The following is a 24,542-nucleotide window of genomic DNA, read 5'->3' as shown; positions in this document are numbered from 1 at the left end:
TTCAACAACCAGACCCAATCAGGTAAGGTGAGTAACTGCTACCAAAACATTTCAATTGGTTAGTTGAAAAACGACATTTGGTACCAAACTTCCCATTGGTTTCTAGAGAGAAACAGGCAGAAAGTAGACTCTTTCAACAGTGGATCTACATCTCCCTCCCGGGAAGACAGAGCAGAAGGTTGACGCTAAAGAGACCAAAGATCTGGCAGAAGCCACAGCAAACCGGATTTCTTTGTTAAATGTGGATAAAATTAGAGGGACTAGCCATTACCGGAAAAGAGCCTCGAGAAATGGGATTTCTCTCTTGAATGGAGATCAAGTTAGGTACTACATGGCTATGAACGCGTCAAAATTAATGGGTGGGATGCATGTTTCCTTTATGGGTCCTACCTGCGATCAGTGGCGTCTGTCGTCAAAAATATTGTACATATGGCTGAAACAAAATAAATCAAACCTGGTTGTTTGACGCCACCCCTTCCTTTCTTCTCCTTTCTTTTTTTTTTCCCTTTTCCCCCTGAATCAGCACATAGATTAGCCCAGACAGGTGCTTTTGCTCATGTTCGTCTTGACTTGAGTTTTGTAGGTGACTATCGATTGTTAATGGGGTCAGCCTTTGATTTCAACCGGAGACAAAATTGCTGTTATTGTAAAACTTTGGTGGTCACAACGGCCGCAAAGCGCCATGAACAGATGACCATCTAGATTTATTGAATGAGTTCAAAGCTCGACTTGAGAATTTGACGCCCAAGGCATGCACCTTTCACAAGAAAACCAATGGAATGTCCTTGCACGCAAGGGAAAGTCTCCCCGCATCTTAGAGCCATGAAAAGCATTAACAATAGCCGATAGGCAGTTGAGGGCAGGAATGCCAGCAAAATAAAACCACTCCATTAATTTCCATCGCCACGGGAGGCGGAGACCAATTTGTCCTATAAGCAGAAAGACTCGTTTCATCAGATGGTTCCAACAACTCAGCTGCATCACGAAAACCCTGCAGCTGCAGTTATCCTCCATGCTAAATTGTCATCTTTCAGAAACTTATTTTCCCTCAAGAATGCAATCCTGCCTTCGAGCATTCCCATACCATCCTGGCAGTTTAGTCACATCACATATGCCATGAAAGCAATTGGCAATACCAGAACAAGCTGACATCAAAATCAGAATAATAACAAGCATTTTCTTAAGCCTTAGATTCGATAATGGAACAAAACAATTGAATTAGGCTCGGTCAACTGGAATGTGTATTATCCATATAAGAGATATTCCAATTGAAAAGATCTATCGACCTGAGACGAAGAGAAAGGTCTATCTATTTGATTGAACACTGCCAATAGTACAAGTTACACAAGACGCAAGTGGAAGTCCCAGCTAAAAAGGGGGGATTGGCATGAAGTCATCTGGGCATGCAGGCAACATGCACCAGGAACCACATATTACAGCTCTAGTACCTCTCACTGTACCGGTAATGGCACACCAACCATGACGTTTGAGGTCCTGGCAGTATATGGCACATACACAAGGTGCAACTGTAACGTAACACCTGGTCAGCACCTGAAGATAAGGTTGTACACGAGTCAAAACTGAATCCACACCCACCAAAAAAGAATGCGATCAATGGTACCACTAAATGCATTCGCGCACACAGGTTGAGGAATAAATATAAACTTACCATGCCACATCTAGTACCCATCTAATCGATCATAGAAGGATATAATTAGGCCAATCCATGCCACCCTTTATCTATACAGAGATCGCTTCGTTGAAATTATGATTAGATTAATGTACAGAGGATACAATCCTTTATAGGCCCAGACATGAGGACCCTTCTGATACATTACTGCAAGTTTTTACACTATACGGTTATTCATATCCGAGTTTTTAAGGTCACAAGCTTCGCGCAAGTGGAGAAGCTTCCCCGTTGAATTCTCCCCTAGCCATCCTCAGAAACTGAACAAGCTTTATGGGAGGGAAGTCCTGACAGCCTGATTTCTTCTTAATCTGCATAATCTTTGAAATCGCTTTTGGATTATCTGTATCTTCTGATCTGGTTACAGTTACGCCTACAACATTGTAGAACTGCCAAAAAAAAAAAGAAAGTTAAAGACATCAAAATATATTTGAAATTCAAGTCGGCTCGCAGATATCAGGTGTCTCAATGCCGCCCGCCCCAAAAAGAAAAAAAAAGAAAAAAAAGAACATGCCTATTGTCAAGCTCCTATTCCTGTTTAACAAGTTCTGGTAGCAAAAAAATATCTAACCAAAGAAACAGGTGTGTGAAGGTAAAATGTTTCCCTAATTCCCTCAATACCAGCAACATAAAATTAACTTCTCAATCTAGAATAAGGTGAAGAAATTTCAAGGTTGCCACTCAGATTTTTAAAAACTATATTTTCCATTTAAAAGCACTTATATGTACTTCCCATCAGTTGACTTTTGTGGAGAACATTCTAATAATGGAAACAAAGAACATGAAATGTACTTAACGAGACCATAATTCCAAGAATAATATTCAATTCAACTTCAGTGCATTGAAAGAAAAATATTAACTAAAGCCACGTATATTGTATACGTATCTCTATCCAAATACACATGAAAATTAAAACCTTCAATTGTTATAGTTGATCAAATTTACTCTAATGAACAAGAAATTGGAAGAACTCCAGAGAACCTCACAAACACCATGAAGTAGCAGACGATGAAAAGGATCTTGAACATGTAGCTCAAGAACCCCATTGTTGCTCTCCTTAACAAAAGCATGTATTAGTTCCTGCAGTACATAAGACTTATCTAATCAATATACTGCACATAATGCTATTATTAAAACTCAGGTTTAAAAAATTGTAAATTAAGACATAGCTTCAATGAGTAGACAGGCTGACTAGAGTGGCATATTTGAGAAGTAAAAAGTTTCAGTAACTTGTAGTTGTAGGTACTACAGCTAACATTAACTAAACATCTATCATCTAATGACTCAACCATAAAGTAGCAGATTCACTATATTGTGTGACTTAGGGATACATTGCAATTTAAAGAACAAGCTCCTGTAAAATACAAAGTCGATAATTCTAAACAGGAAGTATATAATGTCACATATTTCGGTAAGTATATAATGTCACATATTTCGGTAAGTATATAATGTCACATATTTCGGTAAGTATATAATGTCACATATTTCGGTAAGTATATAATGTCACATATTTCAGTTTATTATGCGACAAAGTAAAAGACTGTTTGATATCATCATACCATTCTGATAACAATCATTTGTGCCAAGATTAGATATACAACAAAGTGGAGCAGCAAAATTGATCCTGCGCATCCACTAAACGAAAATAATCTCCATTATTTCTTATCTGTCATTATCAGTCTAAATGTTTCCCCCAATATCTTTAAATCTTTGTTGTTATGTTCTGCAATATCTAATTTGTGTTTTGTTTCTTACAGTCCTGCTGCACTCTGAATATGTTGATGACAAATAATAATAACACTTGGCTCTTTTTCCTTCACTGGAACTTTTACATAAGGATGTTTCTACTATGTGTCAATCACTAAACATGAAACCACCTTATCATAATAAGAAACTGGAAGCCATCAATTTCCAAGAATATGATGAATATGAACTTACAAAGAATGATAAAATCAGATTAGATAATAGGAGAATAATTCACATTAAAGCAAAAAAAAGAAAGATAAATATGCCATTTATTGTTAATCCCACTGAAGTCTCAATTTGAGCATTTGAAAAAGGAAGATAATCGTCATTGTCTAAAATAACCAATACCACAATTAGTCCATAAAACTAATGCTTTTTCTTCTTGAGAATATGGAAATACCAAAGCACTAAAAGGTCAAAAGGAATATATAGTGTACTTTGTTCACCAGAAATTTTTCAACCAGGTTATACCTCATAGGCTTCAACAAGTTTCAAGTGGAAGTTCTGTCGCAGTGCCACCCTTGAACGATGATCAACTCTGTGCCAAGCCCTTAAAGTATCCATCTTGCCGGATACAAAGTTATCTTTTCTTTGTACCACTGGAATATCAAGGGCAGCTATTGCTCTTGCCTAAAGCATCACAGGAAGTTAGATGAAGCACTTTTGAGAATGAAATCCTAGAAACACAATGCCTCAAAATAAACAGTAATCAAAGTATGATTTGATCATCACAAGAACATGTCCAATCTATTAGGTCAGAAAATGCTTCTTTCTAGTATTAAAACTAAAATGTTATTCAGATAAGCAAGGAGACACTTTATGACTGCCAAATGAAGAAGACAACCAGATGCATGTAGAAGAACTACAGACATTCCAAGTCTTTATGCTACTGAAGCCACAAATCTTCAGTATGTTACCATTTGATTCTCTAAGAATAACTCCATGAATCAATATTTCTGACTTACTGTAATTTTAAAAGTTTCCCTTTAACATAGTCAAAGACTCAAAAATATCCATCTAAATATCAGCTTTTGCAATTATTTGCTCTTCCTTCATGTAAAGAAGGTTTTTTGTATTTTTTTTTATGATAATCTGTCAATAGAGATTAACACCAGACAAGATTATCGGACGGTGATTTCTCTAGTTTGATGTATACTAGTGATAGTGTTAGCATTTAATTAATACACAAGTTATTAGATGTAGATGAAGATGACTTTGTGACATAAAATCTTATGATGTACCTTAAGTTACAGAGGAAACAGATAGCTTCTTCTTGAAGAACAAACGCTGCATACTTTTGTATTTCAAGTATTCAAGCAGCAATATTACAAAGTAACCTCCATTGGAACATCATTATCATCAACAAGACTTATTCCAACTACAAGGGATCAACTTCAAGGTCTTACTTCTTTATTCAAAAAGTTCTTTTGGGTCCTTTCATAGACATTATGAATTAAAATTTCACACTTTATTCATTTTTCTATGAAACCAAGTAAAATAGATCGTTTTCAACTGTATTTATGTAGTTTATGATTGGTAACGACATGCAAGATATTGAAAAGAAAAACAACTACGGTTGAAAGTCCAGTCCAACAATTATCTTTCTTTTTATTTCCAGTGGAGATCTACATCCAAAAATGACTCTCTAACGAAATGGAAAATTATGATACAGCTTTGACACAGTTTGAATTGTGAATTTGTATACAGATGGCACAAACCTCTTCATCCATGTCAATGTTTCGGAATCGATCCCATTCTCCAACATTTGTCAAACAAAATGGTGATAATGGTGTGCTTTCACCTGTTAACACAAAATAAGTACATATTGTTTATACAAAATGAAAGATACAGGGAATAAATGGAACAGCTAAAAAATAGGCAATGACACATCAGAACAAAATAAAGGTAAACCTCAAAGCTAAAATGATGCATGCTAAAAGCATTAAAAAATAACTTCCACATCCAACAACACCCATCATTGCCTAAACAACTTGAACACTGACAAAATATAAAACAGTTTAAGGTAAATGATGATACTCATATAGACACTTAGAAAGATCCAATACAGCTACATTGTCATGAAAAGAAGATAATTAAGTAGTCAAGAGATTCAGTTCCAGAATGTAGCTCAAGAAGCTGGGCACTAGAAAGATTATTTTTGAACTCAATTTGAGTGTTACAAGTATAACTACTACTCAATTTTCTTTAAAAAAGAGTTTATTTGTGCCAGAAAGAAAATTACGGAACAAGTACTATGGATGACCCACCATCCTAATGTTGCATGTGGCCCCTCCGTAACATGTATCACAGACACAAGTTATGGAGCTACTAATGTTGGTGTAGCACGTGGTCCAGAAAACCCCTAAAGGTGGCAAAAATTACATCATGTGCCTATCTATGTACACCTGTGCAGTATCACCCCTGGAAATTAGTTGGCTCTACTCCAGGACATGACATGGAACATAAACTTAGATGAGGACTGGCTGAAAACAAATTCAACAACATTCATTACCCCATGGAGGTGGAGCAAACAGTCCTCTAATTTCTTCCGCATTCAATGGAGGAACAAGCTCCATTAACAAATGGTCATTCAACCATTTCGAAAATCGACGGTTGCTAATCTGCAAGATTTTTCATAATGAGAAAATGATCAAACAGAAATGTCTAGCACAGGTTGTTGAATCATGCACCAAGGTTAAGACACCATATAAAGCACAATAACGTGGAAGTACAAATAACTCCTTAAGGGATTCCTTCTGAACGCAACAGCATCTGAAAAGCATAAAGATAACAATTTTTTCCCATATCATTTCTATAAAAAATAATCAGGTTATAGCTTATAAGAGATATTCAAGAAAGTGGAATTAACTACATTTGCATATAGTCAATTGTTAGGTTATCTATTGAATTTTTTTAGAACCTTTTTTGGAACCACAAGACAGGAAGTGTCTTTTTGCGGAAAGGGAAATCTGACAAATCCTTTTTCGTGTTGAATCTCAAAGTAAAATCCTATGTGAAATGGGATTTTATACTGATGGAATGGATACAACACTTGCTATATGAAGAGTCCTTGTTAAAGTTGGTTTTGAAGAGCCAATTGAGACTGGATTTCAAATTCCAGGAAGGAAATAAGGGTTTCCTTAAAAGAACTCTAAATTCAATAGAAGGCAACTCATTCTTTTGGATGTAAGCTGAAGAAGGACAAGAGAGTGGAATGGAACCCTTTCTCAGGGCCCTTGGGCTATCAAAGAGCCCATTCCTCAAAACCTTGTAAGGCAACCCTTTTAAGGCTCGGAGTACCCCTGTGTGTGAGAGCTTCTTTTGGTGTGTTGTCATCCATTTAGGAGATGTAAAAGTTCATCTGCTTTATTTTTTTTTTTTCATTTGTTTGTATAGATTTCATTAAGCAAAATCAGCTGGCATTTTTAGGTACTTGTAATAAGCTCACTGTGTATTTGATTCTCATTTTTGGTAACAAACTCTTCAGACTGCAAATATAGGTTTATTGCATAACTAAGTATATAGCTTTGTGCACTTTCATTCCATGTTCTGCCGTTTCTATTGTCTTCCTCTATTTCTCTTTGCAAAATCCACGTTCCCTGCATGGTTCATGATTGTACTTGAAACCAACTTTGTTAGAAAATATGATAAATGACTGCAGCTTCAAGTATTCTAATAGGAACCCAAAGCAATCTCAACAATATTTCATGCAGCAATAAAAGAATCACCAATTGCATTAGTCTTAGCTGCAAACAAGAGAAGCATTATCAGAAGAAGCTTCCATTCCATTTATCACGAGAAAAAATAATGTAATTCGAAAACTGAGGCAGTAAATAATAAAACTTTAAAGGACAACCAAGCTCCTTATCTGAAAACATTAAGGGAAGACAAAATCATTAAACCACCAGATTTTTATTCTAAATTCTTACCTTGGCAGCAAAGCTTTCAAGAAATTCGATCTTCTTTTCAATGAGAAGTCCGCGCGAGCTGTTGATATCTATTATAATTTACATGAAATGACATTAGATAACTGTGAGTTCCAAAAGACAAATCTGCTCGAGCAAAACAGGAAATGCAAATGATATATTGCAATGGTCAACTCAAACCAGAACCTCCTGCAGAAATAGTTCATAGCATAACTGATCTGGTATCAATAGTTGTTGCACGTCGAGATCAGCATGTGAATTGACATACTAGGAAAGATTTTAAAAAATGCCAAAAAAAAGATGCAGCAAAACACCGTTGGATAAAATAAGTCAGAAAGATACAGTAGGAGGAATCACATTAGCTCAAGCAACATATAGCCACAAAAAATCTTGTCCATTCAGTGAGAGTCATTAGCGCTAATGAAATGATCATTGCATTCTAATCCCAATATATTCCAAGGCAAACAGACGAGGAAACCCCACAAACTCCACACCCCATACACTAGCATATATAATTACTACAGATAAGGGAGTGTACAGGAGCAAATTAGGCCAAACAAGCTAAATACGCAATGTTGGTTAAAATAATCCCCAAATCCCCTTCTAATCAAAACCCAGTTCAAGAAAGGACAACCACCCACGCTCAATCGATTCAAGCATATCCCAATGACTACAATCATCATAAAATCCATCCAAGTGCCACAACAATTTATACCAAATGTCCTAGAGACGTTTTTACTCGAAATGACACAAGACAGGTGCAATGTAATCATTACTAGAATGAACATGAAAGCGAATGAAACTCGTCAGAAAGGACAGAAATAAAAGGAAACGAACCCTTGGGGACATCGGAGCAATGATGATTCGCCCTAAAACTTTCGCCTCTCGTCGAACTCCTGGATCTCGCCATGCTTTTCCCTGCTTCCTCTCGTCCGTAAAACGATTTTGTCGAGACTTCGCGCCAATGAAAATCTCGCGGGATCCGAAGCGGCAGTCAACAAAAGGGAAGGCGTGACGGATAGGTCCACCAGTTTACCACGCTCCGGTTTCGTGTCCTTATTTCCTCAGGCCGTGATCGGCTGACGTTTCAGAATCCTATTGGTTCCAGGCAATTGAATGACGAGGTTCCGGATTCAAAATTTCTGACCCGAACCGGAAGAACCCATCGCTGCAATGCATAATATGTGGGTCAATTCCGCATGGAAACATGTCAATCAAATATTTTAAAAAAAAAAAATCTGTAAAATCAGTTCAGTAAACTGGTATTCATTGTTTTTTTAAAAACATGTCCGTGTCTGTTAATGTAAGATTTTTTGACACACAAATTTCATATAGATTAGTTGGTATAGTTTAGTTACTCATTATATATATATATATATATATATATATATATATATATATATATATACTTGTTTCTAACGTATCTAGTCATTTTTTTACACAATATGATATTTCCATCTCCAACACTTTGTGTCTACGCAAGAATTGATGTGTTCAATAGCCACGGTTATAGTTCACCTTGTCTGTCGGACTACATGTTTTTCCATATATTGATTTATATGTTTTTTAACACCTAACACAAATTTAAATATTTGTTAAGAAATGTTTAAAATAAAAATGGGGCCGGACCAGTCTCAAGAAATAATTGATTTAACGTATTTCTTTCTACCTTTATTGCTACCATACGTAATTGACTAGAAAATCAGAAAGAAAAATTGTTTTTATAAATTTATAACAATGTTCGCGTGGACTTTTCACTTTTTTCCAACCTGTTTCTTGACGTGCTTAATTTTGTCAGTTGGCCAGTTTGTAGGAATAAATGCAGGTAGAAAGCTGGAATATACTCGGCATTTTTATTTTTCAAGTTACAAAAATTGAATTCATTCTGACTCCCTTGTTTTTATGGAGAAAGCGTAGCAAGAAACCATTGGTACCGTTTCTTTCTGGATAAAGTGAACATTATCTTTGTCCAGATTTGACAGATCTAGATAAATGTTAAAAAACTGAAAAAAAAAGTGTAAGTTAATAAAGTTGTGTTCAGATGGCAGCTTAGAAAATGATGTTTTGTGAAAATCAGGTCTTATGACAACTTAGTTTTTTTAATCAATTTTTAATATCCTGTTTGTGTATGTGGATTACAAGGTTAAATACGATTTAGGAGAATTACTTATAGGGTCAGCTTGCTCTACCTAAACATGGTGTTACGTCAAAATTAGGTTTTTTTCACAAATCTAGATTCAACCATCATCCAAACACGTCTTAGACACCGTTTTAAAAGCAAAAAAAAATCATTTCATACATTTCAATGGAAAACACAGGCTCTTGTTAAACAATTGCTAGGAAAAGCAAAACATGAAATCATTTTTTGAAATTATAGCCAAAAGATGACCTTTAGTAACAACTTCTTTATTTATTGTATTTGTTTTACTGAATATGAATGAGTTTATTGTACACGAGCATACATTATTAGATATGTCATCCTAAGAGGACGTTTTTAGAGTCAAAAGAGTTTTTGAGAAAAATTTTCTTGTATGTACAATGAGTAAAATAATTGAAGGCCAAAAAAAAGTAAAAAAAATTCTTAATTTGGTTGTCATTTTATTGGCGAAACAAAAAATAAAGCTTATAAATGAGTGAAATTGGACCCACTTGGCCATTATGAATTCAAAGGATTATTAGAAGAAAAATAATAAAGTGGCCTTGTAAGTCATTTACCAAAGGAAAAAAAAAAGTTGCAGTGGAACTTTTTTTCATGCTTTCAGACTCACCCTTAACCAGCCAGCACATAGTTGGAAGGCCCAGAAAGGCCCAATTGATTGGGATATTTTTCTAGTGGTGGGAAGAATCTTGGTGTTTTTTCTATCCACTCCACCAAATTTATATGAAGAGTCATCACCGGTACCAAACCAGTTATAGAGCTATACAAAGGAAAAATTTATACATAATCCTTTTCAAAAATCACTATCGGCCTCCTGATGTTACCCTACTCCTTTTTCTTTTTTCGGGTGAGCGCAAGCCATCCAACGCTTCTTCTCTCTACTCCTAGGATCCAAGACTGCTTTAGGATTTAGAGAACTTATGGTACACTTGACAACTCTGTGTCATATTATCGCCGTTTACAGTTTAGAAGACAACTCTGTGTCATATTATCGCCGTTTACAGTTTAAAAGAGTAGTACCCACAATGATTCACCAACCCATCAGTCTAACCAACTATGCTATTACCCATGTGATAGTTAAGCTACTCTTGATCTCCTTCAACTTGAAAGGTATTAAATTTAGTCCCATAACAAGCGGTTGAAGCTACTTTTGGCAGTATCACGATGGTTTCTTTGTTACGAAACCAAAAAAGAATCATAACATATATGCATAACAAATAGCTGGGCGACCTTGGAAGGGCAGAGCATCTCTCCTTGTCTACAGATTTTTTTATTCATTGCTTTGGATTGGACGCAGAAGACGAACCGTATGTGAACCCACTTCAACATCACTTTTTAGAGATTTGGAAACATGTTTAGAGGACCTCTGTTCTTCGACCGGCAGTAGCGCATTTGATGCCTTGAGTTTTGGGACTACTGTAACTCACAGGACAACCCACTGAATTCATACAAAGAAATCAGAAATGCGGTGGCTCCCAGCGTGTTATTGCCGCAAGGGACGACCTGCCTGGCCGGCATATGATGGCTCATAATAGTTAGCCTTTGTTCACTTATGATGCCCGGACCCCACCTGAAACACAGACTGCATGCTTTTACCATAGGGTAACACGACCCACTGAATCAACTTTAGTGTTATATTTGCAACTGTACAAGAACATGCACTACCATCCAGTTGACAGATCTTGAAGACCCACTTCATTGAAGAGGTTGGAAAGGTTGGCTCATCGATCTCGAGGCACGCCATTAATGGTGAGAGACATGAGGGACATGGCTCCTCAAGCCAGAGAGTGGCAATGCTTTATCATGTCTAAATGTGCATGGAAGAAGATGAGTTGCCAATAACTTCACTCTGGAGGCTATATATTCTGCGTGAGGAAAACAATCAAGCAGGCGAAACGCAAACAGGTTCTGTTTTGAATTAGTCGTTGTAAATCACACTGTATAGATGTTAATAATCCTCGGTTGTGAGTAATAATGTACTGTTTTGGCCTTAAGTGCTGCTGCTTAAATCTTTAGGATAGTGCATTCATATTGTTAGAGATCTTGGCGTCATGAACTTGAGTAGCTTGGGTTCAACCTGGTTCACCACAAGAAAGAATCATGCTTGAACACTATGTGCTTAATCCTTTGATATGTTGGAACTCAACCTAATTGGCGAGAAGTATGGAGATTTCGTGCTTCATGAATTAGACTATGCTTCCATTTCTAGGTAAGGGTCTGTAATTTGTCCCCTGTAATTTCCTACATTGCATACTGTTCAAGGAGTAAGCAATCAAATGGAATGGCTTGCTCTACCATTTGGTATTAAGAATAATGTGTTATTATTCCATCAATCTGTCTCAAAATTATGATAGATTCATATAACTCTTGTTCTTATATTTCGCAAATCTATTCTAATTTTGAGCAGATTCATGGAAAATTCACATGGTGTTACTAACATCAAACGCCCCCTTAATTATACAACAGCCTAACGGAGCTTGACGAAGCATTTCAGCCAGTTACCAGTTCGATTCTCACGAGCGTCAACCCTGTCATCTCTTGCACAGCTTGGTGCATATTTTGGCTGAAAGAGTCATGGACTCTGAGGGTAAATGAATGGGAGTGAAGTCTTGGCTCCCAATGCTTTGCACACCTTAAAATGGCTTTGTGGAACTTGAAGCTTAGTTCAATTAAATTCAGAAAGTCTTAGTGTTGCCATGACAAATAACAAGTACAACAAAAATTCTTAGAATTGGTTCCTTGTTCTTTTAGATTTAGAGGGATACGAGTGTTTCCTTGCTCTTAGCATGCAGAGAAAACACCACAGATCAGACTTGTTCGGTCCTTTTTTTTTTCCTCGGTTTCTTTTCTCCAATTTAACGCCAACTTCTCTTTGGGAATCTCAAACGAACTCGAACATATCATTATCCTCTATGCACGAACAGCAAGCCAAAACAGGACAAGAAAATGCAGATAAATGTTCTGATCACACACAGAAAAACAGCAAGATGAAGATAAAATCTAGAAACCGAGCTGTTACATATAATTTCCACTCGGCATTAACTGGTTAATGATCACAAGCACATTCATCCAGGGAGAGAATGCTACCTGTCCGAAGGGTGCTTCGTTGCATGTCTCATAGACCAAGATACTTTCCATCGGTAGCATTTCTAGCAGAACTCCATTCTGGGTTTCTTGTAAACTTGAATGCATCCCTTCACATGGTTTCTCAGGACCTTGATCTCAGAATGGTCCCTCAAATCTTCAAGGCTTACGTACTGCTGCTTCACCATCCTTGAGAAATCCCCACTGTCATGAATCCAAACGTATGGCTGGAAGATACTGCGATGGAAATTCATGGCGACTGTGGCTCTGCTCTTGGGCACGTCATAGGTCTTGTATATCTGCTTGCTTCCTAGCTTCTTTGAATTGCCAGGTTGAACAGTGTAGGACTTCTTCAGTAGCGATCCCACCCTTATCTGCACATCTATGGCCCTGTCTGTGTGATTGGTGAATCGTGTGGTGAAGGTGGAGCTTCTGCTGCTATGGGGAACGCAGAAGCAGGCCATGGAAGAGAAATCCAGTTGCTTCATTGCGGAGCAAACCTCTCTCGACTAGCCTAGACAGGGGAAACTGCTATGGCTTTGTATCACTCATAAGCTTTTGACTTGTGCGGCCTACTTTTCTTTTATGATCTTGGAGTGCAGGAGAAAATAAAGGAAACGCGGTAAAAGTGAAAAGAATGAAGATCTTTCATCTGATCCGCTTGTATTTTCCATCTCAAAAAGACTCTGCAAGTTTGTGATAGTGATGTTAGTGTCCTTTTTCGGTTACGGAATTAGGTCTTGCGTCCCCACTGAAAGAGAGATCGTTTTGATGGTTTAGACCTTCTGGAGGTAAAAAGGAAAGCATGAGAAGAGAGGGTGGAACCTCTTTAGGAGGCTTGTTTCGCTTCTACTTTCTTCTGGAGTTATCTCAAGATTTTTACAATGGTTGGAGTGAAAATGCTCATCTTTTTTTACGTAGAAAGTTCCCTGCAAGAAAATATTCATCTTAACCTAAAACACTGTCGGTGGCAAAATTCATTTTCATTTTTCATTTTTAATGAAAATTTACCTTTCCTGAATCTTCCCTTCAAGATGGCAGGTTATTGCACTCGAGATTGAAACTGTACTGCTTATGAATTATTTGAAACGAAAGGGAATTTGGGTTCCTTAGTGCCTTCTCCTTTTTTATTTCCAAGAACCGTCCGTTTATTTCATTTCCCCTTGCAACAGATGGCAGCTGTTATCAAAATCCTGTCGTCTTTGAAATATCAAACAGGCAAAAAGAAAGGTAGTTGCCAATAGTCATATCCTTTTAATTTCTTAAATGAAGTTTTTATCATGGTCTTAGAAATGTAGTGCTAGTTTAGGGGCATCACTACTGGGTAATGGAGACATTTCACTTTACCAACACGAGCTCTGTCCACATAGCAGGACGGTTGGAGAGACTGTAGTGCCTAGAAGACATCTCTATTAGCATAATTCAAGACTGGCTCAACGGTAATTTGATGAGTAGCAACAAAAATAACGTGAACTGGCCAAGTAGTGAGCACCTCAGATTGTTTACCTGTCCTCATTTGACGAACACTAGTTCAGAGAGCATTCCCCATTCTCTAAATAATCATTTCCATGGACAAGAAGAAAATACATTTGGAAATGACGCTTTCGCTGATCATGAGACGGCTCCGAGATCATGAACTATTTCACTTTAAACATAACGAAATGAAGATCACTGAGAGGTTGGCAGTCAATATCGAATTGATTCGGAGATCATGTTCTTAGATTTGCATAGGAAATTGACATAACCAAACAAGAGTTGCAACGGCGCTATATATAGCGCATCTGAAATTTGTCGATTGTCTAAATGGTTGTTGAACTCGAACAAAATAGACCGCCTCCGGCTACACGAAGACAATAAACTGCACCGACATTGAAGGCCCAGGCTTCGATCCCATCCAAAGAAGAAATCTGTCATCTTCCGGAACGGGAATTTATTTCTCACACCATATCACATTCAACGATTCTGTGTCGGAAGCCATTGATTAATCATTCAATGTAATCAGAGAAGGCAAATAAATACAATCTAAATGACCCATACGCGAACAACTTGATCTCTCAGCATGTTCAAAATCCATGATTCCTACGGCGAGACCGAGAAAAACGTGGCCAACAAATGAACCTTGTTCAAGAGGACCCCCCAACACAAGAGAGAGAGAGAGTTGTGCAATAAAACGAGTCTTTCAGATAGCACCGAGGAAGCTCCATAGACAGATTTTTTTATTTACAGTGCCGAGCGCTTCAAACCGGACACCCAGGCGGTAATCTGTCAGTTTAGATTTGCCTCTGAGTGGAAGAACAAATCAAGTGTATGGTTGACAGCCACAGCAGCAGAGCAAGCGGACTCATGATGAGGGTGGACAAGATTGCCATGATTCTGGTTTTGTGCATAGAAAAAAGTTGGCACCCCTTCTAACTCCTCCATGGAAAAGGAAAAAACAAAAAGAAGCAGAAAAGCAAAAAAAGGAATCCGTGCTACTTTATTTACAGTCATCTTTACACATCATAAATTTGAAAATTTGAAATTTTTTCATGTATACACCATGTATGCTGCGCAGGTAACAATGGTGCCTAGAGTAAGAGAAGTTTCATGTTTAATCAATGAATCTGGTACCATTTCATGTAAAACCAAGAGGGACAGAGAAAGAGAGAGAGAGAGAGAGAGAGAATTTACATCAATTACTAATTTCTTATTTTTCATGACCATCAGTTGAGGAGTCGATTTTGATTATCAGAGGCTGGTGGAGATCCATCGAAGGGTCAACAGAAATGGGCAATTGGGAAGAAGCTACGACATCCACCGCTGCATCATTTTCCATCAAGGCCTTCTCTAAGGATGACTTTGCTACTTTAGTAACACATATCATCAGGATCACTGTCAAACAGAAAATCTCAGGCTTTGGTGAAATATTCTTGGGTGCACTTTTAGCCTTTACTGAACAGGGAAAAAGAGATTTAAGTCAGATAGAAGACTAGCCAACAGATAACTCACCAGAGAGCACAAGACCAGACACAAGCATCACCTGCATTAGGGTCATTCGAGGCACGTGTAAGAAACAAATTTAAATGTACCATACATATTCAACAAAGAATGAACGTTGATAGCCTAAATTGCCCCAACGGTTGAGCAAAACAAGAAACCTTGCTGCACAATGGATCAAAAGTCCTAGAATATACAAGCCCCACTGGATGTAAAGGTTGGAAAAGAAATTTGAACATTCCAGGGTATCAGCCACTCCCAAACAAGAATATAGATCCAGATTATTCGTAACATTATAATGGTTAATCATCACACAGGAACCCTGAAGTTTAATATGCTTTATTGAGAAATATTATAAGACAACCACATACAAAATCCAATAGTATCCAGAACAAAGCAAGAACATGGAAAGATAACAGCTAGCAACATGATAAAATTCTAAAGTTCACTAGATGGATACCCTTTCTTTCCCTACAAGAGGAGGAAAAACTGGGCTTCAGAAAATACTAGTAAAAGAAAATTATGCTGAAAAATACATGTGTGTCTAGATACACTGATATCAATTTTTAATCACTGTAAGGTACGGATAGACTGGTAATGGTCCAAAGTTATGTTGAATATAGAGAAACGCCGTTTATTATTTGCAGTAATGTGAAACCATGTATCTGTAACTTACCCAACGTGTTGTTGAGATTTCACTCCAGCCATGTGTCACATCAGATAGATCCTTCAAAGTTGTCCCAACATATACCAATGCAAATGTTATAGGCTGCAATGAAGTGAGAAATGGCAACAATCAGCTCCCCCAAAAAAGGAGAAACATTCTACCACAAAGGAGAATAAATTGATAATGCATTGAGAAGAAAAAAGAGGGGGAAAGGGCAAGGGGGATTAATATTTAAAATTGATTGTCATTATGTTCATGAAGAGTTGCTATGGAAAAATGTTGAACTATCATCCACATCAGAGTATCAAGTAAAAGATATCTATATAAAGACTCCTGCTTTACCACATTTGCTCTTCTCCTTAGCAACGCAAACTTGAGGATGTGACATTGCGAGTTCGAAGAGGCACAAAGATGAATATATGTGTCCGCATGCACATACTTATGTATGCGTATTTGCATATTTATATATGTGAATCTTATTATATGTATGTGTACACATATCTAGAGTGCCTACTTTGTCTGTTATAAGTAAATCTTAGTTTTGTGTCGCCTGCCTTCTTGGTTATATGCCTCCCTCTCTTTTCTTTCCAGACAAGGGAAGGGTCATCAAATGGCTCTCTCTCTCTCTCTCTCTCTCTCTCTCTCTCTCTCTCTCTATGTGTGTGTGTGTGTGTGTGTATATACATATAGTCAATGTTGTCGAATGCTGAACGGTTGCCGGACAACTAAAATCCAAAAAGTTTGTCACTAAAAGGGCCATAGGTCCATAAATTATCGCTAAAGCCACAACAAACCGCTGGTCGTACCATAAACCAACACTAGTGCCAATGTAGTGACTGTCTTTTAGTGATATATATATATATATATATATATATATATATATATATATATATTGGTCTTCATTCTAAGTGTATAAAAATGAGACTGCAGTACCATTTTGGGGCTGTTTGGCAAATGGAACGATATGTTACCCTTCCATTAGCCAAACAACCACTTTACTTCATGCTTTTAGTTAACATTGTCACTGATAAAATGTTTTTATTTTGTGTTCTTGTTACTGTGCATTGTGCACATTTGCATATGTGAGAGCCTTTGAGTGCTTTGCCCTCATGTGGCCTTTGGTTGAAGTTCTTGAATTTGAATTTCTATCCATAGTAAGGATTTTTTTGCATGGAATCCTATATGTACCATTTCTTCACACAAAATCAATGGAGTAGATGCAAGCCACGAAGAATACTGCAAAAGAATTAAAGAATAAAGATGGAAAATGCAATCATGAGCAAGAAAAAGAAATTAATGCAACGCAAATAATATGGCCCACGTTTATTTCAAAGATGGGAAGAATGTAATTGACAGACTCAAACATAAAAAATGAAGATATATCATAAATATGAGCAGATTAACTAAAGGACCATGTCATGGCTTTTCTTCCCGTATTTAAATTTCTCAATAGATGGCAGTTGCATGACATTTAACCTCTGCATATGCAGTATAAAAGAATTGCCTCAAATAGGTACTGAATAGTGAATAGTACGATTGTTTTGTATCCAACTATCTAAATTCCAAAGCCGTCAGAAATTTCTGATGGAGAAGATCTGGACGTGTGAACATGAGGTGCACTGGATATTAACAAAAGACTGGTTTCACATCTGTGAGCGACTTAATGCAAAAGCAATCACCAGTTGGACCATAAAGTTGCAAACTGACTAGTTTGTTTCCTGTCACACGTCTCAGAATGCACTCTCATTTTTCACTTTATAACAAAATACAAGTCTCTCTGCATGTTAATTAGTTATCAACTTTGAGATGAAAGCAGTGGCCGCTTTTGTAACTCATTTTCACTACTGATAGATTAAATGAGGTTATTACAAGCTAATCAATATTTCATCCAAAGTTTCAATGAGAGCATTTAGTTGATACAAAAGGTGAAAATGCTTAAAATATCCAAACCACAAGCCCAAATATGCCAGAACAGAATATTGAACTTCCAAAGTCCTTCTCAAGCAGAGGAGTTTGCATTTTCTTCAGAAATATATATATATATATATATATATATATATATATATATATATATCGAGAGAGAGAGAAAGAGAAGAAGGCCTGTGGTAATTGCATACCATCATTCCCAACCATGAAGCCATCATGTATTCACCCAGACTGACAGGAGTTACGGACAAAAGGTAGTTTAACATATTGAATGGAAGCAGGGGAACAAGGCGGAGAAGTAATACTATCTGCAGAAACAAAAATAAACAATGCAACATCAATCCCATACCACTGCATGATGCAGAGAAATAGAAAAGAAAGCAGATTTAGAATACAACAAAAACATAATCATGGTTCATTTCAAGCGAATCACTTGAAGTATATCTCAACATTTCAAAGTTCAAATAAGAAAATCTGTGAACAGTTTTGAGCGGGCCAAGATATTGAAGCTTTTCAACTAAATTGCCATTTCACCATGTGAGGTTCTTAATGAAGACAGATTTTGGAAGTATATCGCCATTCTTGAATGTTTATTTCTCGGATGATAAAATTAGCTTTTTGAAATTTTACAAAAAACAAAATATAAACTTCTGTCCTCGGCAGATGCTATACTTTAGATTCTGTCAACACACTGACACAAATATAACCAACAATTTTTAGCATGTGGTATTAACATGACTTTCACAAAAAAAGTGAAAACTTAGTAGTAATACTTTCAAGGCATTGATGATAACATGGATATTGTGGCATTCTTGAAAAAGCCTCTTGTTTACAGATCCTGAGTTCATACCTCATATAAGCTTTTTTAACTGTTTGACTGTGCAGATGAAAAAATATTTCTAAAAGGTGTTCTTTCTTAGAGTTTGTATCTTCCTCTTTCCATTTCCACACTTCTAGGGAATCCAAGATCTCAGAGCAATTTCACCTTTATAATTCCATCAGTGTAAGTTTAAAAATGGACATGCACGCAAATCTGGAACTGGCTTGGCTAGCAAAACTCATGAAACATATGTCTGTGTGTTGTAGAATCATGTAACAATCAGCACAGGATAATGTTTAATCAGCAAAGAAATTGTTTGTTCAGCAATTCAGTCCTATCAAACAGCTATAGTACTTCATTATATATAAAGAAACTATATTTTGACTTTATTCAGTATTAATTAATTTTTGGCATTTTGCAAGGCAAGACAAGGAGATACAATAGTGGATACTGGATACATTTGAATCCCTTGGCTTTTGATCTCAGAAAAGCATCAAAGTTAGAAAAGCTTGAAATGGTGAGAGACAATTTTATAATACAAATGTTGCAGCACAAGTATACAGAATAAACCATTAAATGATTAAATAATAATAAGAACAAACTCCTTCAGATGCATGGAGAGATAGACCATAGAACAAATTACATTTGGTGAAGGACTATTTCGCAAAGCACTGAAGCAGCCATATGGAAAACTTTAAACATAAGACAACTCTTGAGAGGTTTATAAAAATGCTAAATGCAGCTATAGCATGTATTATATTCAAAGAATTGATCGCCTAAGGGTATCTAGTTTCAATTGCACAATGGAGTATCCCTTAGCTTCTCTGTCAGCGGAAAGCATAAAACAGTAAATTACCAGTGAAAAGAAAGAACAGGACATAGTGAAAATTATTCACAGCAAAAAAAAAAAACAACATTAGCAAGGCATATCCAAACCTTGAAGCCTGATCTCTGAATTGCTATAGCTACAGCCTGAAACTGTGGATAATCTTTCAATTTTGACATAACCAGTGGTTTTCCAATCTGCATGAATGGCCAGCACAAAAAAATTGTTCGTCATGGGAGAAAAAGCTAGCAGCTATCCAGTTACATGGAAGGGAGCAATAGTGAAATGTATAAGGATGACTTGCTGTAGTAATAACAAACAAAAAGCATCATCTGAAGTGTTAAACCCATTATGTTATTACCAGAAAGAGAAGATGGAAACAGAAAAATAAAAAATCATAAAATAAGTAGTATCAATCTGATCTTCTAAAAATGAAAGCATAAAAAACAAGAACTGAGGAAGTGATTACATCTACCAAAGATGCATTCTAAATGGTACACTTTTGTTAAGAAGTTATGGACAGGACTACTATCCATGGATCTAGCACTGTGCCATTGGCTACAGACTATGCTCATGTGCGATTAATATGAGGCGTGGGGCATTTTTCCACTAGGCCCTCTGTGCATATGCAGATTAAATGGACATAAATAGTGCATTAATGAGGGAAATTTAAGGCACAAAAAAGGGGGGCCTAGCCAAATTGAACACAAATACAGTCAAAGCATTACACCAAGCAAAAAGAATTGGCATTAATGCAACTAAAAATGATAGATTTGAATACATACTGTTCTACCAAGAAGGAATGCTGCTGTTGCACCAATAGTGGCACCAATGGAGTCTGCTAAAAAACCTATAGGCAACCCAAAAAGGTAGCCACCTCCAAGCTGAAATTTGAAGAAAGTCCCATAATAAATATATGCCAATTCTTCATGAAAACCAATGATCACAATTCTTTTAGTAGTAGCATTTATAAAATCACTTGCAAAAAACCAGTTACAGTCAAAGAATGCATGGAAGGAATAAGATCATCATGAACAAGTTAATGAGACAACTGCATGTCTGATAGGTTACAAAGATCATGCCTCCGACTATCCTATTTAGTGTTCATTATTTTCTATGATGTCAAACAACTAAATTGGAGTTGCGGAAACGAGAGCTTCTCACAGGATTACCTAAAACATTCCATAAATGGGAACTATTCCAACCCAAACAATGAAAAACCTATCCCTAATAGATTAAGTTGAAGGTCAGGGAGTAAACTGAGAATTACACAGTTATTTTACCAAGATATTCTTGTATGAGACACTATATATATTCAATCACGTAGTTTTTGGCCATCAAACAAACTAGTTACTGTACACAGGAATTACATACTAATGCCAATCTATGATACACACAAAAATACGACAAATTTTGAGCATTCTAGACATATTTTCTTGACATGATTGTCCAACGTGAACCTCAGGTTTATTTCAGAGAATGCAACATGTATGTACCATGCACACACAAATTGAAGTTTTGTCTAGAGGATGTGTACCAGTTTAATCTGCACACACAAATACGACAAATTTGAGCATTCCAGACCTATTTTCTTGACATAGTTATACAACGTAAATCTCAGGTTCAGTTCTGAGGATGCAACATGTATGTACAAATGCACACATAAATTGAAGTTCTGTCCAGAGCATGTTTATCAGTTTAACCAACATTCTTCCCCATACTCATAATTGAGCTATTAATGACGATGATCTTACTTCATGGGGAAAAAAAGGATGAAACTATTCAGGAGATTATAAGTCAAACTCCTTTCATGACAGCAATGATCATCGTTGGAATATGACAAATTTTTAGCCAAGATTTCCTCATCAGTCATCAATGTAACTGAAAAAGATATTGCGATCTGGTAAGCACAAGCATATCCTTTTGGCAACCAAATTCCAGCTAAATTTGAGCCTCTTCTGGATGTTGCCTTTATTAAGACTTGGAAAAGGTTCTGATTGGAAGCCCTCCACTAATGTCAGGTATGAAGTATAGTGTGTATTCTGACCTTATCATACATGCATCACGTGAAAGTTGAGATTCTGCAGCAGGAAGCAACCACACTTTTTTATAGACTATGGTTCATGGAGCCAAATAAACATGGGAGTGCATTTATCCAAAAGCAAATAGAACGCTTCAGGACAGACACAAAGCCTCTCTTGCTAGTGGCACATAATGGAGTAACACTCTCATTGATTAATTGTGATACTAAACTTTCAAACAAGGAGCTTGGGAAAGGAAAATAAATCAGTACTTACAGTAAGTATTGAAGCTGGAACTGCTAACACTGTAAGAGGTATGTATGCAACGGCTCTACATTGTTTGAAACAAGAGTTAAAAAGGCTTACAGTATGCTGCATGATTAAAAGAATTGATGTTTCATATTGGTAGCAGATAGCTATAGAGACTTGTAGTTTTTAAGTGAGATAAACTTGTGAAAGGAATTAAGAGAAACTTTTCAATGAAACATTTATAAACTCATTGATGGGATGAGTGCCAAATAAATATAAGGATTTAGCACCTAACTGCACATCGAGGCTTCAAGCTAAAGTGAAAAATGAATTGATGCAAAATGCTGAATAGAAAAATGTAGAAGGATGGACAATTTAGGTACATCAACTAATGCATGCACATGCTAGCAGTGGCGGAGCCACATGTAGGCAGGTGTGGGCAGTTGCCCACACCAGTCTATCAAAGTTTCTCTATTTTTACATCGGTGCTTTCAAAAGTTTGCTGTTTTATATATATGGATGCCCCTTGAGATATGAGCATGTCTTCATTAGTGCCGCTCATGCCAAATTTTCTGGCCCTGCCATGGCATTCTAGCAACCAAACATCTTTTTTTCTTTCCCATTTTCTTATGTAGGCCCAACTCACAGGAAAGAAAAAAGAGATTTCCATTAATGCACGTTTTGATGGACATAAATTATCATTGGAACATCTTTCTGCGCTCATGCAAGTCCACTAGAGAGGCAAAAAGGAAGAGATAAGGAAGAAGTAGTGTGTACTTACAAAACAAGTGGACCCCAAGGACCAAGGTTTTGCTTTATCCAAACCAAGAAGTCCTTCAAAATCTGCAGCATATGCTTTCATATTTAGTTAACCCAGCAGAAATAATGTGAGGAACAGAAAGTGACAGCACAAACAGCTGAAATGAGAAAAAATCCTTCAAGAAAACTTTAAAAGAATCTTCCCTGCTTAGAAAACACTGAACTAACAGATCAACACAAATTTTACTCAAGGAGAAACTAACAAACAGAAAACAAAGCAGTTAAGCACCACATGGTTCCCTGAGAAGAAGAAACATGGTACCCTAGTTCACCTTCAAACGTGGGTAAGATAATAGCCATGAAGCCAAGGTGACCCTAGTTCACCTTCAAACGTGGGTAAGATAATAGCCATGAAGCCAAGGTGATGGAATAAGCCCCTACTGTGGCATATGAACTATGAAGAATACGAAACTACAATGAAGATAACAATCCACTGTAAGGAATTATGTTCCTGATCCCACTGAAAAGAGGAGAAAATATGGAAAAAGGAAATCTGCATAAATTATTTAAATTGTCTTTAAGACCATAGGAAGCCATAGTTCACTCTACAGATGCCCTCTAATTCATCTAAAGAGTGTCCAGGACAAGGATCAACAGAAAAATGCGCATGGAGAGAATGCTAAAAACAACGCATCTGAGAGCAAAAAGCAAACAAGAATTCTGCTGATATGTGGACATAGCAATTCCAATTCACCATTTACACAATCCATCAACATGATACAACATACAAGACAGTAATTCCTCTTCTTTCCCCACCCCATTCACGAAAAAGAAAGAATCACTAATATCTAATTAAATCGTCATAAAAATGGTAGCAATTCCGTACAAACGCATCAGCATGTAGCGAACGCTTGCTGAGAAAATGTAAATTAACTTTATACAAAACGAAATGGCCGAATAGATCCAAATCAGATCCGGGTTCCAACGAAGCAACGAAGCGAAGAAAAGTTAGACGGCAGACCAAAAAATCTTGGAACGAGCCTCCATTCGCAAAATCAGAAATAACAAGAGAAGAAGAAAAACAGAAAGAATGCGACCATTATCCGATCGCCGACATCCAATGGAATTTAGTAACATAACAAGAAACAGAGAATCCTATAACCAAGGAAAGGGCAATTACAATCAACAGCGCGAAATTGAGTTGGTGGGCAATCCAGAAAAAGACCAAAAACGTCAGAAAATACGAGAACCTGAGAGAGAAAAATGCGGGAAAAAAAAAAAGATGAACTAAGAAAGAGGTAGGACGCAACGATGGTGGGGATTTCAAATTACACCTTCTCGATTGGAAGCGTAACGCAGGCGGTGGTGATGGCCGCGAGGAGAAGGAGAAGGACGAGAAGGCGAATGGCAGAGGGCCAGGAAATTGAGAGGGCCATGCTGGCGAGCCTCAGCCTGCGTCGCCACGGCCTGCAATCCTCTTCGTCGTCACCACCGGCCGCCTCCTGCCTTGACGCACCCCTGCACCTCAGCCCCCCTCCACCAGCCCCTCCCTGCTGTTGCTTTGCCAGATTTAAGCCCCTGTCTCCCCCAATTCTCCACCGCCACCACAAACGCCCCCAATTTCCCCCTCTCTTGATACAAATCTCTCTCCCAAAAAGACGAAGAATGAGAAGAACCTGAGATTTGAGAAGAAGAAA

The 24,542-nt window shown here is 37.2% G+C and overlaps 3 protein-coding genes across 3 annotated transcripts; all 3 read right to left on the bottom strand.

Annotated features, from left to right (window-relative positions):
* Positions 1–1,755: 1,755 nt before the first annotated feature.
* LOC116261486 (uncharacterized) lies at positions 1,756–8,406 on the bottom strand. Its single transcript, XM_031640265.2, has 7 exons — positions 8,197–8,406; positions 7,363–7,430; positions 5,946–6,054; positions 5,152–5,234; positions 3,905–4,063; positions 2,669–2,767; positions 1,756–2,076 (listed from the first exon to the last, which is right to left on the bottom strand). Exons 1-7 carry the CDS (start codon positions 8,267–8,269, stop codon positions 1,885–1,887), a joined length of 783 nt encoding a protein of 260 aa, XP_031496125.1. The 5' UTR covers positions 8,270–8,406; the 3' UTR covers positions 1,756–1,884.
* Positions 8,407–12,453: 4,047 nt separating this feature from the next.
* On the bottom strand, positions 12,454–13,182 carry LOC116260953 (uncharacterized). Its single transcript, XM_031639499.2, has one exon. It carries the CDS (start codon positions 13,087–13,089, stop codon positions 12,667–12,669), a length of 423 nt encoding a protein of 140 aa, XP_031495359.1. The 5' UTR covers positions 13,090–13,182; the 3' UTR covers positions 12,454–12,666.
* A 1,868-nt stretch (positions 13,183–15,050) lies between these two features.
* Positions 15,051–24,501, bottom strand: LOC116260791 (uncharacterized). The gene is made up of 9 exons (XM_031639281.2): positions 24,180–24,501; positions 22,868–22,929; positions 22,114–22,168; positions 20,602–20,700; positions 19,927–20,013; positions 18,362–18,478; positions 16,254–16,346; positions 15,590–15,620; positions 15,051–15,472 (listed from the first exon to the last, which is right to left on the bottom strand). The coding sequence occupies exons 1-9, from the start codon at positions 24,279–24,281 to the stop codon at positions 15,288–15,290; spliced, it is 831 nt and encodes a 276-aa protein (XP_031495141.1). The 5' UTR covers positions 24,282–24,501; the 3' UTR covers positions 15,051–15,287.
* Between the last annotated feature and the right edge of the window lie 41 nt (positions 24,502–24,542).

The sequence above is a fragment of the Nymphaea colorata genome, chromosome 9, assembly GCF_008831285.2.
Source record: "Nymphaea colorata isolate Beijing-Zhang1983 chromosome 9, ASM883128v2, whole genome shotgun sequence".
In the NCBI taxonomy this organism is placed as follows: Eukaryota; Viridiplantae; Streptophyta; class Magnoliopsida; order Nymphaeales; family Nymphaeaceae; genus Nymphaea; species Nymphaea colorata.
Note: the sequence above shows the minus strand (reverse complement) of the source record. Positions and strands in the feature narration are given on the sequence as shown.

Bases quoted from the DNA above. Each gene is read 5' to 3' on its own strand.
- LOC116261486 (XM_031640265.2), bottom strand. From the start codon at position 8,269: ATGGCGAGATCCAGGAGTTCGACGAGAGGCGAAAGTTTTAGGGCGAAT. The intron at 4,064-5,151 runs GTTTGTGCCATC...GTGATGCTTTAG, and splicing joins ACATTGACATGGATGAAGAG to GCAAGAGCAATAGCTGCCCT. The intron at 2,077-2,668 runs GTTCTCTGGAGT...TTTTTTTGGCAG, and splicing joins TACTTCATGGTGTTTGTGAG to TTCTACAATGTTGTAGGCGT.
- LOC116260953 (XM_031639499.2), bottom strand. From the start codon at position 13,089: ATGAAGCAACTGGATTTCTCTTCCATGGCCTGCTTCTGCGTTCCCCAT.
- LOC116260791 (XM_031639281.2), bottom strand. From the start codon at position 24,281: ATGGCCCTCTCAATTTCCTGGCCCTCTGCCATTCGCCTTCTCGTCCTT. The intron at 22,930-24,179 runs GTGTAATTTGAA...CATATGCTGCAG, and splicing joins TTACGCTTCCAATCGAGAAG to ATTTTGAAGGACTTCTTGGT. The intron at 22,169-22,867 runs GTAAGTACACAC...CAAACAATGTAG, and splicing joins CCTTGGGGTCCACTTGTTTT to AGCCGTTGCATACATACCTC.